At 41.8% G+C, this 20569-nt stretch overlaps 1 protein-coding gene across 2 annotated transcripts; it reads right to left on the minus strand.

Annotated features, from left to right (window-relative positions):
- Positions 1-2168: 2168 nt before the first annotated feature.
- Positions 2169-11689, minus strand: lhx3 (LIM homeobox 3). 2 transcript variants are annotated; one of them, XM_084034678.1, is made up of 6 exons: positions 11160-11689; positions 6554-6725; positions 6229-6431; positions 4460-4611; positions 3209-3380; positions 2169-2616 (listed from the first exon to the last, which is right to left on the minus strand). In XM_084034678.1, the coding sequence occupies exons 1-6, from the start codon at positions 11227-11229 to the stop codon at positions 2186-2188; spliced, it is 1200 nt and encodes a 399-aa protein (XP_083890804.1). In that variant the 5' UTR covers positions 11230-11689; the 3' UTR covers positions 2169-2185. The 2 variants fall into 2 exon arrangements, with proteins under 2 accessions (XP_083890804.1, XP_083890803.1); XM_084034677.1 differs by lacking the exon at positions 11160-11689 and adding an exon at positions 8657-8763.
- Positions 11690-20569: the final 8880 nt, after the last annotated feature.

A 20569-nucleotide genomic window follows, 5' to 3' on the forward strand; every position in this document is an offset into this window, starting at 1 on the left:
GGTGGGCATCTGAGAGATTAACACGGCATTTGACACTTCACTCTCACCGCCTCGCTGTCTTTGCCAAACTGTCTTCGGGTCGAGTTACACACCTGTCGCTTTTTTGCGGGGCAACAATGATACCTGCCACTCAGCTGGAAGGATTCAGCTGGATATCCTGTCTGGTGTTCCTTTTCTTGTTCTGGGAACCTGAGGAGCAGAGCAGGCAGCCATTAATGGGGGAGGAAGTTGGAGGTCGCGCTCCAAAACAAAAGCTTTGAGGACAGCTGGCTGTCACCTTCATGCGTTTCATACCGAGCGATTCATGCATGCAGAAAACACAATAAGCATGCAACAATATACACTCTGAATGCTTCGGCTAAAACTGAAGATCTATTTTTTTTGTTCAGAATAGTCGGATTTCGCAGGAATGAAGTCTGGCATAATTCATTTGACTGTGTGAATTTTGTTATTTTGACTCAGATATTTTACATTTATTACTTAAGTAAAAGTACAGAAATAGGACCATCAGCAAATATACTGATGATAACTTATCAAGTCTCATCGTGAAAAACTACCACTTCAGTGTGTTACATTGATTAATGATTCATTTGAACTACTTTATATTCCAAATGATAGTTTTAGTTATTATAATGTATCTCATGTTTTGTTAGCTGTAGCTGTAAAATGTAGTAAAAATACAATATCATCCCCAGAAATGCAGTAATACATGTAATGTAATAGCATAACATGGAGATACTTCACATGTGTACTTCAGTACCTCAGTAATGGTTCTCCGTTACTTTCCACTTCTGGCTCTTCAGAATAAACAACTTTGATTTTTAGGCTGATTCATTGAAATGTGAGTCCCACAAACAGTCTTTAGTCTTGGCTTTAGAAACACTCCACAAATAAATAAACACACACACACACACACACACACACACACACACACACACTTACCTACACATATACTGTTTAATCTACTTAATTGAACCTAACTAAACAAACGATGAAATTCACAAGGGGCATTTGATCCCTCCTCCGCTAATGGATTGGAGATTCCTTTCCCATAGGGGCATTTGGGCAAACAAGACCCGGTAATCTCTGAATTGATGAGTTGACTCTCTGTCTGCATCACATTTCTCCACTAAAGAGCTCTTGAACCCCCCGATACAGTGTTGGTAGTTAGCCAGACACTCCATTTGCAGACACGGGCAGAACCGCGGGCCTGCTCCTGTTTCATTATCAGTGCTGTGCTATGCTATAGATCTGCACGCCAGATAGATGCTGCATGCAACGTTTTAATTGTACAAACGAACCACCGTTCATGATTATTTTAAGACCACTCATTACTAATATTTGGCTCAATTTTTTGTAGTCCGACCACAAAAAAAGGATAGAACTCCATTGTTGATTTAGATGACAAATTTATTAAAGTCCTGTCATTTAATCAGGAATCATCATCATCGTTACCAGAGGGAATAAATAAGACATGAAACATTTTCCACATAAACAAACATATACATCAGACCCCCGGGCGCTACAGCAAGTTCCTCCTCGGGGGTTTGTTTTTCGGTCGAACGAAACGAACGAGATACATCTGAGAACACACAAATGCATAGAAGTAATTGGACCCCTAGGTACCATTTAAGACAACATCTACATTTTTGCCTATATCCCTGTTTAAGAATGTACAAAGTCCTCATATCTGGGTTCTTATTCGTGTCCAGGAAGGGGTTTGTATAAAAATAAAGTCTCCACAATGATAGACCATTATATATTTATATATATAGACATTTGGCAACAACCAGACACTGAAAGACTCTGAACTGAATTCTGCACCTGAACACAGTGTAGAAAACAAAGAGATGAGAATAAAGAGGGGAAGTTGGTGAAAATCCAAATGATTGAGTGAGACGTAGTGGTATCTGAACATTTTTGACAGATTTCTTCCATTACATACGGTTTGACTACTGAAGGGCAATTGTTAGGCCAAGTGCTTTTAATGAAGGACATTGTCCTCCTTCCTTCCCTCTAGATACTGAATGGACCTGTTCATCAGATATTTGTAAAGGACAGCAGTCTAGTCCTTTCACTGTCCTGCATCACTACTTTCCAAATCCTAAAATCCAACAGAAGACACAGAAGAACCCCCCGCCCCACCACCCCCCCAAAAAAAGTCCAACTTCTTGTCATGGACCAATCAAAACTGCCCGTGGTCCACTTCATCTAACCAGGATGCAGGGCTGGCTGGAAAGTCTGGGTATCCTCCGCTGCTGCCAGTGGAGAGGTCCGAGCTGGGACCGTTGGCGGCCGCCATGGAGACCCGAGCTGGGTTGATCCCGGGCCCGCCGCCCTGGGTCATGATAGAAAGACCAGAGTCGGGGTAGACCAAGCTGGAGATGAGAGGCTGGTGTCTGGGTAGCGCCTGAAGCGAGCCCGGCGACTGAGGAAGGCCGTAGGGGCTGCTGGAGCGGATGTCGTGGAACTGGTCTTGAGAGGGGAGGACGCCGTGCTCCAGGGGGAAGGAGCCGTGGTTGTTGCTTCCTTGACGGCCCCCCATGGCCGGAGAGGACTCACTCAGGCTGCTGTAAATGCCGTTAGTGAGGCCGAGCTCCGACATGGGCGGTTCATCTGTGCAACAAGGACACGAGGACAACATTTGTTATTCAGATTGGACTACATTTATTCAAACGGCAATAGTCCACAATGGAAAAATCATCCTCCATCTCTTTGTTCAAGTATACTACAGTTTTTATCCTCCGTTTAGCGACTGAGCTAACCGACTCATTTCATTAACGTGGATGGGTTATCTCCTCCTCAACAACTCTTTTATTGAATGAAATAATGTAGCCAGGAACAAAACGATGCCAGGGTGGGTAAACGGCACAATGGCAATGGAAGGAAGTTTGGAGGGCTAGCGCGACTGCATAGCACCAACAAGTCCCCTGCTAATGTGTTAGCGGTTAGCTCGCCAGCTACAGTATGTGAGAAATCACTGTAAGCTTGTGGAACTACATACTTTGCGCGCAGAAAAGTCCAAAGATTTTGAATTTGCCTCAACCATTTCAGCTAACTAGTACTTTATTAATCAGTTCAAACTGGAACAATGCTTATTATTCCTATTCATAGTTTATTGTGTTTTACCTACAGGTGACTCGTTGTCTGCAGTGTCATACTGGGTCACTTATATTCCTCCATTCCTTGTGCATGCTTGACTCTGTACCTGTGAAGGACACCTCGGCGTCGCTGTCCATGCCCTCCTCCTGAATGCTGTCCTTGTCTGATTTGGAGCTTCCTCGTGACCTCTTCATGTTGCGGAAGTACTGCCCCCACCTCTGCCGACCGGCGTCTTTCTTCAGCCTTTTCTCTTTCGCTCGCCTGTTCTGAAACCAAACCTGGAGGATAAAAAAAATGAAATGTCTCATTTGGCAATGGCTTTGATGACTTACTCAAAGTACATTTGACTGATTAGCAGAACGAGGAAAATCATTATAAAAGTATATTAAAATGAATGATTGTAAATATATGATGAATGCACTTTTCAGACAGCAAAATGAAACAAACTGCTGCACTATTTGCAACTCTTCATCTCATTTACATAACCCTCCCAGTGTTGAAGTCCAAACACAATGTTGTTAAGTCACCGCGGCTCACAAGTCAACGTCCTCTACAAGCAAAGTCAGCTCTTTCCCAGATGAAAACAAAACCAGTGTTCAAGGACTGTCTGGACGCAGCTTCACACCTTTGTGAGTCCAAGTGGAAGAACAGTGACACTGAACAGTAATCCTGGGACCAGCACCCCCCCACAGCAGATTTATCACGCATTTAATAGCTCCACGACAGCTACAAGTTGTCCTCGCCCTGAGCAGACAGGTGAGGGTGGCTTAAATTATTTAAAGTTTTCTACATCCACTTCTGATCTCTAAACTTTAGCTTTAGAAAACACAAACACGACACATAACACATACATAACCTCACCCTTGAAAAAAATGGATGCAAAATGCCCCATTTCTTAATCATCTTTATCTTACGCACCGCATTAATTCATTTTACTCACGAGAACAAAAAGCAGTTTTACATTCTCCTTAATGATATTCCACCCTTCGTGAACCCTCTTCACCTCTTCTCTTTCACTGAATAATGAGCAGCATTTTAGTGGCTTCCATCCCTACTTTTGTCCTTGCAAATAAAACAATATATATGACCACCACCTAGCAACGGGCGCGAGGCTCCTCAGCAGCAGACAATATGCGAGGGGCCCTCTTAGCATTGTTAACGAGGTTGCACTTAAACCGTGCTGACTTTCAGGTTGACTTCATCTCACTCCATCTAGCCGTAAATCCCCCCCCACCCCCACCCCAACACGCACACTTATTCGTACAGTCGGCTTGTGCCACTTCAGCCACGATTGTCCCTTTATAATGAAGTCAGGACACTAATGGAATAGCCCTTAATGGATAATAATATACTTTACCTGCACAACCCGCATATCCAGGCCCGTCTCTGACGATAGCTGCTCCCGGACGTGGCGGGCAGGTTTGGGAGAGTTATTGTAAGCGTTCTTCAGCGTTTCCAGCTGTTTAGCCGTGATGGTTGTTCGTGGCCTTTTTGCAGTCGAGTCTGCTTCTGAAAGAGATAATGGGCAACACGTAATGTAAGCCAGTGCTGGACAATTATTCTGCTTCAGAGCTTTCCATTTTCTTTTTGAGGTCCCAGACCTGAGGTGTCAAGAAAAATGGTTTAATTTTGCAATCCTGAACTGAACAATAAATATGAGTGAATCTTTAATGTAGCAGTTTAATGTAGTAACTGTAGTCTTATAATTCCATCAGGTTGATATTATACTTGTGCAGTTTTTCAACTCATTGCTGTCTCTGACATTATAATACAAATATTTATGAAATTTAAAATAGGACTATCAACTTTCCATTTTCGACTCATTCTTTATGTGCATATATTTTGGGTCAGGGACATGAAAATGTTTGATCGAAACACATTCACAGCAACAGAACACATATAACAAGCTTGCATAATATACAACTTTTTCATTTAACATTAATGGATATAAATTCTCCTCTGCCTATAAACACACAAAAAAATCTGGCATCCTGCGCATAATTGCATCATGTCTGCACATCTGTTGGCCAGCACAGCAAAATACAGAAAACCATCATCCAAATGGATGCTGCCCAAGTAATTGCGCCCTCTCATTAGCAAAATAAACGTGTGTGTTTTTAGAGAAAACTTGCGTTAACTCGCTGCGTAAATCAACACTCGGTGTCCGGCAGTAAATTCAAACAAACAGATGGGGAGATAAAACTTGACCATACCAGTGTGCCCTATCAGGAGCAGAGCATGCTGGGAAGTTAATGTGGCATTGGATGATATAATCAGGGTGTCCTCATGAAAATATTTTGCGCATATATAAACAGTGTTGGAGGAAAATCTATTCACTATTTCCACACAAGACGTTATAAACTGCATATCAAATATGTTAAAAAGCAGTAAACATGCTTCAGATGGGATAGTGTGTGTAGAATATAGAATATGAACATTGTTGTTTTTTGGCAAAAGTATGTTTTTGATTATTTAGCTTCATTAAGCTTTTAAACTTGTTTTTAACAACTTGTAACTATTTGTGCTGAGTACACAATAAGAAAATTAAATTTTTTTACTAACAAAATATTAATATGAGTATGTTTGTGTATGTAGCTAAAGTATAATTGCAAATAATTATTCTTCTGATCAATATTAATGATGTTAAAACATATTAAAATGTTAATAATTTGTTTGAGTCACACATGAAAATGTTTATGTTCAGAATTTATTTCTGCTATAATGAAAGCAGGAAGCTACAGTGTGTGAATTTACTGCAAATGTGCAATCTCAAGAAAATAGTAAAGAATAAAAGCCTTCATCGTTTAATTCATTTTTTTTAGAATTTAAAAGGATTTTGATATTTTAAATCGGTTATTATGGCTGAATGCTTCTCGTAACATAATTGAACATAATAATAAACTTTGTGTTTCTGCATAGCAGGGCGCACGCGACAATAAGAGTTCTTGAAAGCTGATTCCTTGGAGCCGCAGAGAGCACGTGCAGCCTCCAGGCCTCCGCTTTACCAGTTTGCTATCGATTGGCTTTCGGGCAACGACGCAATTAGCGCAGGTGGGTCAGAGTTTATGGGCGACCTCGTGGTAACGTCCAACGCACAGCTCAAAGCATTAAAAAAAAGCAGCTCACCTCTCTGTTTGGCGGTCTCGTAGTCGGCCTTGCACACCAGCCTGCTGTCCTCCATCAGGTAGTACTCGTCACCTGTGGCCAGCTGCCTTTTGCACACGATGCAGGCGAAACAGTGCAGGTGGTAGACGAAGTCCTGCGCTCTCCTCACCACCTGCGTGGGCGGGATCCCCTGCTGACAGGCTGCGCATTTGGTCCCGAATCTCCTTTTTGGGAAATTAAGATCAGTCTGAATATCATTTTTGAGCGACGGATGTATTTTTCATAAAATAAAGTTAGCGAAATAAAGGCCCATTATAAAAAAAAGAAAGAAAGAAAAGGTCCTCACTTGAAGAAGTCCTCCTTGCAGTAGACGCTGTCGCCCCTGCTGAAGCACTTCTCCGACAGCTGCGTCTGGCAGTCGCCGCATTTCAGGCACTTGCTGTGCCAGTGGCGATCCAGCACTTTGAGGATGAAGCGGTCCACGATGTGTTGATTGCAGCCTGCACATACCGGGATTTCTGCAGGAGACGTGATGCATAGCATTTAGCATAACATAGTCAGTTAGCTAGGCTACGTAAAAAAGGCTTGACGGGGAGTGACAAGTGCTTAATATGTGCTGTACTTTCTGTTAATGTATGAATGTCTCGCGAGATGTCACGCTTTATACCTGAAATAAAGATCAGCAGCGTGAATATATAAAGAAACAATGAATCACTTTGTCTATTTTCTACTTTCTTTTTTACATTTTAAATAGTTGACTTTGTAACTATTTTTTGTTATTTTAAAATACATTACAATTTTCAATAGGAAATCAAATGATATAGACTTGTATTTCAAATAGCCTGAAAAACCTCTCATCACCAGAATTAATGTATCACCCAAATGCAGTAAAACAGCAGTAAAACAGCTAAATGCCACTATACACATCAATCCATTGCACGGTATAAGAACACAACAAAAATAAAGTAATGACTGAAGAAAGCACAGTGTATTTCTGGTGGTTTATAACAGCGACCGTCCAAATGTTTCCCCACACGTGTTTGTGCAGGGACTTAGATAAAAACAACCAGGATATCAATTTCTTTCTATTCGGTCTCAGTATCCCTTATTTGAGAATACAAGTAAAACAAAATACATATATTCAAGTAAAACTTAACTTGAACCCACTAATCTTATATCTCACATTTAGCCTAATAATAACACGCATTTCTCAGTGTTGGATTTTTAAAATAAATAATTTGTTATTGCATTATTATAAACAAATAATGATATCAGAGTAAACTGACTATTTTGTAAACTTTTAAATGGACATTCACACTTTAATTGTGCAAATAGATCATACTGAATAAAAATGAATCCATATAACCAACTGTGCAGACCGAACTTTGTAAGGTTTCCTAAAAAAAAACAACAACAAAAAAACACGAGAGGCATTTTCAAACTTCATATGAGACGAAAGCTACAACATCACCTTAGGAATGAATAGCTCGTCAATCGAAATCGGCTGTTTATAATTTTTGTCACGTGGAATGATCTTTAACAAGCAGCGGACGGGACACCATGGGTGTGTTGTATCCACATTCATTTAATCGGATTAAAACAACAACCTAGACAATTAGGAAAAGGTATAAATTAAAAAGTACAAAATAAGGAGAGCTAAAATGCCAGGTAAGACGTCACGACGGCCCCTTTATTACTAATTAAAGGAGGTTCAACCACTTCATATTCCATCCGTGCAAGGAATCGCATTCCTATTGTTCTGCTGTGGACAATTCGTGAAACATTAATGAACCATTTCTTCTGGCATCGGCAGCAGAGTCCTGCAAGTGTGGCGGCGGCGGCGGGAGCCACGTCAGGAACAGGTGTATCCAGCTCATCATTAATTCAACGCGCTCTGTAAAACTAGAAAGCGGCGGCCTATAGTCTCACGGTGCAAACCAATAAGGTGTCCAAGCAAAGTGCTCGCCTCGTGGGGCCCACTTGAAATATTGAAAATAAGCGCGCGTGCAAAAATCCCAATGGAAACCTTCGTCAATTCACAATCTCTCATCTGGGAGCAGGTGAGCGTCGATGCAATTGTTCAAAATGTCCTAGTGGAAAATGTCCCAGTGGAAAATGTCCCAGTGGAAAACAAACTCCACTCGGCAAAAGTTTATATGAAATTTTCATTTTCATTTTTAGATATTTTCAATCCTAACATGGTCACAAAGATGTCAGGGTAACACATTTCCAAATGAAAACGGTGCGTAAAACGACTTCACTGCTGTAGCATTCATCAATCCGTTTACCTCTTATGATAGCACACACTTCTTCAACATGGTGGAAACACCATCAACAGACTGCACTCACAGCATCACTCAAAGATCCATTCAAACGCTAAAGTCCAATAGCACACGTGTGTGGAATATGCACAAACGCATACATTGATTGCATGCTGGCTTCCGGTTACCTTTCCGTAGCTCCTCGCTGTGCGACAGCAGAGCGAGGAGCATCTCCGTGTTAGTTGGTGCCTCTTTCGGAGAGTCGCGCTCAACACGTCCATCCATTACTCATGATTTACGCTCACTTTAACGAAAAAAAAACTGTGTGTGTGTCGCATCAGGAGCCCCGGTTGGCGAACACGAGCGCGCGAGTGTCCGGCCGGAGTTTGCTTTTATGCTCCACCGTGCAGGATTACGCTGCGCCGTTTCCTGGGCGACGGGGAGGTAGATTAACATCACCTACCGAGAGTACTTTATACCCGGAAGAGGAATACACAGGAGGCGAGAGGAGAAGCCAATAGAGTTTCAGGGGTGGTAACGTTACTCGGATACGCGTTACATTGGAGCCTATTGCTCCAAATAACACGGAAAAGCGATGTATGTCAACACATCCTCCTTAAAATGTTCGTCATACATAAAAGGGTCAGCCATAATTGTTCGTGCTATTAAAGTTTTTGTAAGAGGCGTTCAAATGTCTCTCGTAAAATATTCTGACTTTATTTTTAATATTGCTTTACCGAGTTTGTGAGTAATATTCTTAAGTGTTTTGAGTGAGAAGTCCAAATAGAAATAATATTATTACATGACATGTTTATGATCCTACAGCCTCAACAACAAAATAACCAACAACAACAAAAATGCAGAAAACTGGACACTATTATGTTGTTGATTTATTATGGAAATCGACCGAAGTGATTTCTCGCGAGGATTCGCCGGGAATCCATTTTTAATTCAGATTCCAGTAGAGCCAGGCGTAAAGCAGAGATCGGGCCCTGAGGGAACACTACTGTCTTATTTTTAATTCATTCATTTATTTTTCAGCACAGCGTAAATAACCTCAAATAAAAAGGACAATGGACCAGCTATTATTTCTCTCAAATAATCCTTTCTGTGATTTACAGACAGATCCAAGTATTTTTACACTTAGAAAATATATCATATTTTTGTAGCTTTTATTATTTTTTATTCTATTCTATTATTATTAATAATAAAAGGCAACAGTGAGTTTTTTCACCAATCTAACTGCAAGTATACCATTTTGATTCTGGTCAAATGTTTAATAAGTGATTTTAAATATCTTACACACACACACACACACACACATACAATCTCCATCTCATGTGTGTTGAGCGCTGAAAGACAAGTGTTTATTTAGGGAAGAGATCGGCTGTTCAATAACATGTTGATCGGGCCAAAACCCCAATGAATTTTATTGACACTGATCTTTGGCATAAAAGAGCGCCTGGGGAAATCACGGGTAGAGCCACATCCGCACGGGCCCTGATGAATCCAAAATCAATGTCCCATTTGGTTGCATTTTAGAAGTATATGAAAGACGTTTTGGAGAAAGGCGCGGGGTTCATGGGTCCCCCTCTTACTTTTCAGCTTTGTAATAATGTTTATGTCATATCGATCGCTCATATTTTGAGGGGGTGAGTCCGACAGTAATGTGACAACAACGCGATAAAATGACCATCAGAGTGATGACCAGTCAGTCCGCGGAAGTGGAGGACGATCAAGGAAATACGGGTTTCTCGTTCGAGCGTTTGTTTGTTTTGTTTGCCTCAATTAGAATTTGTGAATTCGGTGAAGTCAACTGTGTGACCTAATTCAAAACAATAGTAGTTTTATTTAAATTTCACACACACCATTTATTCAAAATGAAATGAAAATTGAATTTGTTGTTGCCTTAAACACAACCAAACAATAAAACGAAACAGGCCAAATGTAACAAAACATGTATTTACAATGTTTCTTTAAGCCGCTAATTATTTAGCATCCAAGGAGGGCTTTAAATACGACCACTATGACATCATCACCTGCACTGGGAACCTCAGGTGTCCCACCTGTCGGGGCAGGAATGTCACCTGTTGAGCGTTTTGGAAGCAGCTCCTCCGCGCCTGCTGCCAGTCTGTCGTCCAGCCGCAGAGAGGCCGCTGCCGGGCCGTATATCCGCACCCTGCGCCCCGCACCCCGCACCCCCACCCCGCGCTCCCGTTACAACCGCAGGCGGCGGTGTGAAATGACAGCACGCGCATAACATCTGTTCGTGCGATTCTCCCAACAATGAAGGCTCATTACAGATTCATAACGTCTTCCACACGCAGCGCAAAAAGAAGCGCCGCTAAACAGTCTGCATACGTCAACACGGGCTGGTGAATGACAGACTTTTTTTTTTTTTTTTTGCAGCTTCACAATTATGTCCCGGTCCATCTACGACAAAACCCACCAGACCTATTTGATGGTGTCTTCACAATACATTTAAAACAGTTTAACATGTCACGCCTGTCAGAGCTCACTGCAGAGCCGTCTCCGTCCCTGCTGTGCTGATCTGCTGCATTATCCCCTATTTCACGCCTAATTGTAACTCATTAACTGACCCCGGGACATCAATTAAACTTGGCACCGCGTGTGCCACACACACACATTATAACGCACATGCACAGTGAAGTGAGTTAAAATGTTGCTTACCTTGGCCTGAACTGTACCGGGTGAAATTCCCGGTGTTTTGACAGCTTGACCCCGGATGTTCGAGCAACATGTTCAAGATGTTACGACGTCCCAATGGAAGACAGCAGTGCTGAAACACGCGTGGAAAATAAAAATAAAAAAAACCCTAACAATACTGGATAGAGGATGAATTCAAAACCCGCACTTTCCTGTAGATTTTATCCTCTCGAGAGTGAGTTGAGCTCTGTTCGATGGCAACTTGATTTCTGGAAAACGTCAAAAAGGACGCCCGTCGACCTTTCTCCTTTCGTCAGCCACCGAAGACGTAAACTTTGAATATTCATCAAGTTGCTCTTTGATTCCGCGTTGCTAGTAGGCTCGATAGGAGGTGGAGACGAGGGGTGGACGGCAGTGGAAAAGGTTTCTGACCATTAGCGGCGTCAGCTGACCTGACTGTGAGTCCGGAGGCAGCCGGAGACTTCACTGGAGGACGGAAGTAAGCGGCGGTCAGCGCTGCCGCTGTCCAGGGTGCTGAAAGGGGAGTTCCTCTGAACGGGCTGGAGGCGTGTGTGCTGCTCCCATCCCCCGTGGCTATCTTTAAGCGCTCGCACGCACACACACACACACACACACACACACACACACACACACACACACACACACACACACACACACACACACACTTGCCCTCCCCTCTTTCTCCTCATTTATGTTGTAGTGCACGTGTCCGTCTTTCAAGGCGCACAATGGGGCAATTGGGCGCTGCTGGGGACATTGTTGTCGTGCGTTTCCATCCCTGCGTCTCTCTTTTGTTTGGTTAAAAATAGACCGCATCGCATTAATGATACAAGTGGCGGATGGAGCGTACATACCGTTATGTTAGCTCATGGTGTCACGATTAGGCTGTCCTCAAGTAAGAGAAATCATATGCGCACCTTCACTGCTGGAATTGTTGTTGTGTGATTGTTTTGAATGACAATATTTTTGATTTAGAAATATGATGAGCACTACCGAATATATATGATTAATATGCATACGTGAAGAAATTAGTTTGAATTTGAGGTTAATGTAATTAATCTCAAACCTCTTTCTTTCTTCCTTAAAAATATTTTTGCCTAATTTATGCTTCCCTCTAAGATTTCAATTCAGGCGCTTGCGCAGATGTGGGCGACTATTTGGCTCAGTGCCAGCTTCATGTCTTTGACGCTGTGCCAATTACCACCACGACGCACAAAACTACTCTGACGTAGCCCTACAGCTTTGATTCAATTTTACTCGCCCAGCACGCCCGTCTACAAGTGGTGTAAGCCAATTAGACCTACGCTGTTCATTAGTCCACTAAGGGCAATTAGCCTCGCAAACAACCACCTTTTTTTCTTTTCTCTTTATACCTCACCAAATTCACACCCTCTCTCCCTCGTTCCAGTCATTTCACTACATTCCCATGATGCAGAGATTTTAAAAACAATATCTAGCGGATGTTTGTTTTCATGGACGAGGAGCACATTTTCTGTGTGTTTTCATGGGCTGTAATCTCTGGTCAACAAGTCAATCTGGATCTGCATGCAGATTAAGGGAGAAGTGTTTGTAAATCTGGAAGGAGCTGTACACAGTAACCTAAAGCCAACGCAGCATCAAAGAAGCTTAGACTATAAGCACAACAACAGCACTGCTTTGCTTTTCCTTTCACCCACTGTGAGAAGAGTCTTTGCTATTCCACCGTAACATGGTGATGTGTATGGTGAGGTGTGCCGGGTTCAAAACCTCTTGAATTAAGACCCCAAATAATGTTATTACTAACAAAGATGAATTCATAATCTATGACATGATCAATTCCCTCTATGTATTATTGTTTCACTATAACAACAAAATTATTGCTTTTATCACCAAGTTACTGTATGTTTAAGAACACATTTGAGGGGAAAACTGAGCAAAAAGAGGCAATTGAAATGAGTTCTGATACTGCCACGTTTTAAAAGACAACACAAACATTTTATTTTCTGGCATCAAACATGACAAGGCTTTTATCCTCTGAAACCCAGAGCATCATCACAAAAAAATTGGTAGAGTGTTCACACACCTGGGTCCTACTTGAGAAAGCAGCTGCAATCAGCCATTAAGGGTCCTCCATAAAGACTCTACCTTTTGCACCTATAAGAAGTTGATTTTTGACCTTGAATATGAGCAGGTTCGACAGCCTTAAGGACTACTTGAGAAGAACAAACGCTGTAGTGCACATGGAAGCTCTGTTTTCAAGTGAGGGGCACTTACCTGCAAAGAGGATGGGATCGTTTTAAGAATACTAATTTTTACTCTGATCTGTTGTGTTGACAATAAAACAGAAAATGATTTTAGTTTATATTTTTGCATAAAACAATATTTCAATTGGAGCGCCCCTGTTTTTTCTTTCAGGCATAAACAACAACAAAAAAACACTTTAAATGCTCTTCTCTGATTCAGGCAATTTTCAGGCATTTTAAATCTGCTAACAATATATAACTTAATGGCATATTTGCCTTTAAGAATGTATGAAAATGTGTCAGCCAAATTCTTTCTTTTTGACAGCCATGTATGTTGTTGTTAAAAAAGTTATGGTTTCAGCAGTGATTTGCAAAAAAAATAAGTCAACGTGGTTAACATTGGGAAAAAAGTGCAGCATTCTTGCAAAATCAGAAAATGAACTATGAACCATTAACAGTTTTCTGGAAGAGAAAACGGTTAGAAGAATTTGTAAAATCAACTACCTCATGGAAATTTCAATTTTTGATTTTATCAGAATTCTTTGGAAATCTGTAGTCTGTCTTTGTGCTGGCTTGAGTGCGTTTACATGCACATATTGAAACAAAGGGTCTTGTTTTTGTTTGTACTTGTCATTTTACATGCTTGCGTATGTCCATAAGTGCCTCGGTGTGCTGTGCTGAATTGTGCACATATATATATGTGTGTGTGTTTGTGGGTAAGTAACTGCTTTTGCACAGCTGAGTTGGGTGACGGAGTGGTACCGCGGGGGGTCCATGTGCACCCTTGCCACCCCTCTGACACCAGGCTGCCATTGTGCTTCTGTCATGATCAATCATGTCCTGCAAAGACTGGCCTTGTTCAAGAGGGAGGGGACCAATCACACGCCTCATTACCCAGGCTTGGTTACTCCTAAGCGGAGTGGTCCCAGGACACCTCAGCCTGTTGCTGTCTGGAGAGAAAGAGGCAGGGAGCAAGTGTGTGAGAGAGAGAGAGAGAGAGAGGGAAAACGAGATAGAGAAAGAAATAGTTAGCAAGAGGATATCAAAGATGGCAGGAGAATGACTTCTGAATCCGAACAAATAACTTTGACAGGTATATATATATTCAGATAAGTCTGATTCAGTGGCTGCAAGAGATATACGTGATCAAATGTATTAGAACTGAAAAACTTTAAGGAAACAAGTTACGGACCCAAAGAATATTTCTCAATATTGCAAACCCAACCACCCGTTGTAGATACTGTAGATAAAGGCCCGCCCTCTGCATCCCCTGAGCAACCAGCCTCCAGTTTTCAACCACGGCAAGCAGCTCTCATTGTTTTGAAATGGCTCCATCTGGCAAGGTTTCACTGACCAGGCCAGCCGTGGCTCGCTCCCCCAGCAGCTGGCTAAACTGCCCAACCGCTTTCCCGCTTGGCCCTAGGAGTAACCGACACTCTCTGGTGGCTTTGCCCCTCCAACACACTCATACAAACACACACACACACACACACACACACACACACACACACACACACACACACACACACACACACACACACACACACACACACACACACACACACACACACACACACAATAACACACAAGGTTAACTGTCCCCTGGCCTACCAGTCTTGAGGTCAGCTGGCTTGAGTTGGGGGGGGGGGGGGGGGATGCTGGAGGGTGGAATGGCTGACACCATTTAGCTCTTTGTTATTCAGCTCACTCAGAGTTGGAGAACTGTTTCAGAAGTGTTTCATGTGTTACTGTAAGACATTTGAAATACTCCTTGGAAAGTGAAAGAAAAAGTCAAAAATGGGAAAAAGTGAGTCATATAATTCATCACACTTCTTATTATTATGGGCTTAACTCAACAGCTGGCCCTTAAGAGTCGAATGCAGGTTCCATTATTTGTGCATGAGGGTCTACTCTAGGTTATAAAGGCTGCCACCTCTGCCCAGCATCAGCCCCTTTGAATATTGATATGCTAATGATGAACAACCCAGGGAACAAAGCCCGACTACTACCACTGGAAACCAATACAATGGTCCTTCAGTCAGGCCGTGACACTTTTACCACCCAACATGTGTCCCCGGTTTCATGCTCAGACAATAAAGGCCAACAACTGTCCATCCATTTATATGGGGGATGCTGTTACTCCGTTCCGACCCACTGTCTGGGGACCCGACTGGTCGTGTTGTGTTTTACCCGTCTTTGTCCAGGGTGGGAAATATCAGCTTTGGAGAGCCATGATAAGCCACCCCAGAAGCAGACATAATGTCCGGGAGGTCAGAGGTCAAACCTTTCAGGCAGAGCTGAGGCTTGACTTAGCTTGTTTTTACAGATGTTGGCCTGCTGTAGGTCTGTCTGGTTTGCAGGTGGTATATTTTCGTAGTAATACTTAATACAGAAAATAAAGATTTCTGAAGAGCTTACCAGTGATATGAGCTTCACATCTAAGGACTTAGGGTTTAAAGTTAGTTACGAGACCTAATCAGCTTTAGAAGACTTGATAGGATATGTTTATTGTGTTTCAGAGGGAAATGTTTTGATCAAAAATATGTGTGGCCATGATTCTGCTGATGGCCAAATGATTGTGGAGTATTTAACTGAAATCTATGAAAATTGCAGCATTATTGTCAATTAAAATGTACTTAATTCATCCTGACTATTCTTCTGTTGTTAAGGCTATGAATGCTCAGCCAACACAAATTAATATCACCACATACTCACCTAGTCGTTTAAAAGCTAGGTGATGTTGCCATAGTTACCATTGAGAACACTGAGGTAATGTCCTATGTTTTTTCTCTACAATTCAAAAAAATATTTTTTCTTGTATTCCTCTGCACTATTGGTTAGTCAAAAAGTCTTTGAAAACAGACTTTCGAAAATAAGGTTTTAATGAATAAAAAACCTAAATCAATCAAATAGGAATTATTGAAATAAATAAAAATGTTTTTCACATTTTATTTCTAAAATCCTAGTAAAGGCTCTGAGGTTGCAGGCAACATATTTACCAGAATGTTTTATTTTTCAGAAGAATTGTGTTAAAGACCATCAGAAGTCATGGCAGTCAGTGTGCTCTTTCTTGTCCTTTTCAGCTGTAAATGCACAAGTATAACTAACACTGACGAAGGCCACTGAGCCAGCATGGACAGAACCAGGGCTCTGGCATTCATGGGCGTCTCAGGGGCCCCGGGCAAACAGATTTACTCAGCACTGTTTTCTTTTTTCTCCTCCTCTTGCCTGCGCTTTCGTTTTTGATTGCCACGTGATACGTGTGATTCATGGTGTCTGTGATTTCGAAACTATTGGCAGCAAGTTACTGTACGTTAGTGACATGAGGACCCTACATGTTGTTGACGTTTCCTGTACATGACGATCATTGAATTTAAGGGGGTTTCTAGCAAAATTTTGATTGATTTTCTCAAAATAATCAGCAGCAAGTATTGTCCTGTACTATGGGTCCATGGTGACAAACAGAAATATTTCATAAAAACGTCTAAATTATGGACTTTATGATAACTAACGGTTTGGTTCTGTGTCCACGATAGATAGATTTAACTTGAGACCAGCACAATTTTATGTAACATATTAATCATCCTGTAGGCTACCATTCAGAGGTTACAGGGATCAGGTAATCCACAGAAAAAAGGGACAACATTTGAAAATTCTAATGATTTCCTGACAAAATAATACTACTCTTCTGTGTCTCTCTGTATAGTCGCCTGGCATAATGGAATTTTATAGATACATATTTGTACATACTAACTAACACCGTGGCTCAATTAATGTTGCTTTTGTGTTATTAAGGAGCTCATGTGTGACAGAGAGTGCTAATAATCAAACCCTAATATAAATCTCTCACAGATGAATTATGCCAATTCTCTCTTTGCAGCATGAAAAAGCCTTAATTCCAAAACGTACGAAACAATTGACTTTTTGTTATTCTTTTCATTTTGACTTGTTTTTAATCCCGTCTCTTACATCCAATAACTCAACCCCACCTACACTGTTAGGCCCATACGTTGAATATTTTGTTTTCAGACACAATCCTCTCTATATTCCTATTTAAATGCATCAGTAATCACTTTGGACCAGGTGCAATGATTACATTATGTGTCACAATTACCAAGGTGAAATTAATTAATGCATAACATTTGTTTGCCGCTCTAAAAGACAAGATATTTGCAAATGATTAAAACTTTATGAGCGACCCTGTATCCCCCCCAACTCTTACTTTATATCCAGCTTTCACAGTCTCCACAGTCCTTCTTTGATGTATCCCTTTCTTTCTCCATCAGTAGGTGGAAAGTGCAAAGAGGGACGCTGATTAGCAACCGTACAAGGCAACAGTCACTTCCAATGATGGATGTAATCCTACTGCTCCAAAATGAATGCATTTATTATTAGTAATTTATTTGCTTATTAATCATACTCCATGTCAGAGCATACCAGACAACCGGCCTGCCATTAGTATCACAGGGTCAGCTGTTTAAAAGCTAGCATTCATCATGGTGCCGCTATTAGATGTCATTATTGCTGGGCTGGTTGGGATCCGGTGAATCAGAGAATTCAGAGCACAATTGTCGTGAATAAGTACGTACGTTCAATTCATTTTAAATAGTTGAGCAGTTGCATCATGATGCACTTTGCATCGGGAGTCAGTTCTGAATTGTCTTAGACTAACAGGCTTATGGCAAAAGATGGATGCTTGCGTACCCGTCCGTGGTGGAGGACATGTGTTTTTTGCCTTTCTATTCCACTGAAGGGAGGGGGGTGGGGGGTGGGTGGGGGTCTAAACATTACGGATAAGAGGCAGCCCGGCACACGCCTGCCTGAAGGTCGGTAATCCCACAGTCTCAGACTCATGACCCACTTTCTTGGAGGAGCGGGTTGGAGCCGCGGCCTCTTACCACGGAGGAGCCTCCAGACGCAGGGTGGAGGGGTCAAGACACCCCCCCCCCACACACACACACACACCACCCCCTGCACTGTCAAGACAAAAGAAAAGACAGACTCTTGTGAAGACTCCTGAAAGCCATAAGAGGTTCAGGGACACTAATACCTCAACCTGATGCTCTTATCATTCTATCTATTGAATAATTCATCGGATGTGCCACTTTGTACTCAGTGCTAAATATCTGTTAGTTGGAGGCATCTTTTATTCCTCATTGCACCTGTTGTTGTACTTGAGATTATTTCAAGATGCTACAGCAGTTCAACGAACCTGTGACTTACGGAAATGTCATTTTATGCAGATGATGTTCAAATCTACCAGAAGATTCAAAACTGAGTCCGTGCAACAGAGTGGCCAACATGCTTACTTTGTAAAGTCGACATTCTTGTCAGATGGATAATATTCTTCTTGGGATGCGTCTCAATGCTGGACGTTTTAGTCAAAAGCAGAACTCTGCTTTTGTTTCTTAAATCAGGAAAATGTGAGACCAACAATATTAAGCAAATACCCGAGCCATTTCCTAATTAAAGCACTGAATTAAGCAGAGATCATCCATTAATACAAAGGAAATGAAAAGAACAGCTTCTTCATTATTGTGTCTTATCCCTTGAAAACATACTGACCGACATCGTGGCACGAGCCACCGGCAAATAGGTCAACAAATGATGCATTGATGTATTAGATCATATCAGCACCGTACATGTTATTATTTTATTAACCACCACCTGCCCCTCCTCTTCCAGTTTTTTGTTGTTGAAAACATCTCCCCATGCGCACCATCACACCACAATGCCTGCCGCTCTTACTTCTCTCTTTATCTTAATCCCTGGCAGACTTTAAGTGTCTGGCATCGGGGCAAAATCCCAAACTGGAGAGGAGCGTGTTTGGAGACCTAATCCCCTTACCCATAGACTCGAGTTGCCCTAAATTCACCTCTCCCAAAGTAGGCCAAGAACAAGGAGCCACAACAGAGAGGCAAGCGGCTTCACGAGGGCTCAGCGTTGTCACGCTGCCAGACAGACAGACAAGAGTGACACACGCGTTGGCACACACACACACACACAGGCAGACGTATGGACAGATGACGTATAAGCTGGTCTGCCAGTACAGTACACCAAGCTGACATACAGACACACTCAGATGCTAACCTGGAAATTAGACGCTTCTAGTTTTTCACCCCTTACACAATGCAGGGTAACTGCAGTTGTCTGTATCCGTAGCATCCCTTCCTAGTCATCAGCAGTCACCTTTCAATGCTTGACCTGCTCCCTGGAGGGGAATCAGCTCAGCTCCAGTGTTTATTCTCCTTTTCTTCTGATTAGATAATAACTTTCTTTGAGTGTGCAGCAGCTTAATAGGAGACAACGTGCTGTTTTCAGGACGGCAGGGCTCCTGAGTATAAGCTGTGAACACAAATCAATAATTTTCTAAATCACATCCCCATATGCTGTTTTCAGCCAACCTGTAACAATAATACCCTCAGTCCAAAATCTGGCAGAGGAAGGCATGAAATGGCAACTTCAAAAGGCGAAGGTGGAGAGTGGTGTTGCACATTTAGCGGCAGGGACCGTCTCCATGGAAGTTCATGTTGACAGCGGTTGCCATGAGGACAGGTGTAACCAAAGACTTGTCAGCCTTCAACAGAATGAAGATGAAATATTTTGTGATGAAATCTTTTGTGATGTTTACATTTGCGTAGTGGTTCTATCAGACATGAATGGAATATATGGCCGGTTTAAGACAAATATTTAAGCATGTAAAGCATATCAACATTAAATCATTATATTTGCATGTAATAAAAAAAAAAATCATGCCTGCCATAAAAACACTTAAATGAATATGTATATTACTGGAATCATTCTTCATTCAATCAGTCTATGCTGGCCGAATTCACCTCTTCCAAATGTGATTCTGTGAGGTCATGGGGGACTCAATCCAATTTCGTAAGGTTGCATTCCTTCGTTCAAACAAAGCTAATATGAGGCTCCAGCACTGAGTGGGTACCTGGAGGCCTTTGTGTTCCCCGTGTCAAAACAAAAAGAGAAAATGTCACAGATTGGAGACTGTGTTATATCCCCCATCATTACATTGTAATCACATTGGGCTTCATAGGGCCAATAAGAACAGGAATTATAGGGACATTTTTTTTTAATGGACATACGGTAGAAGTTTTTTAAGATTTCATGATTCACAATTCCTTTTCTACCGTTTCCTTTCCTTTCTGTCTGCATGCTGTTAATGTACCAGAG

This window comes from Eutrigla gurnardus (genome assembly GCF_963514095.1).
Source record: "Eutrigla gurnardus genome assembly, chromosome: 19".
Lineage (NCBI taxonomy): Eukaryota > Metazoa > Chordata > Actinopteri > Perciformes > Triglidae > Eutrigla > Eutrigla gurnardus.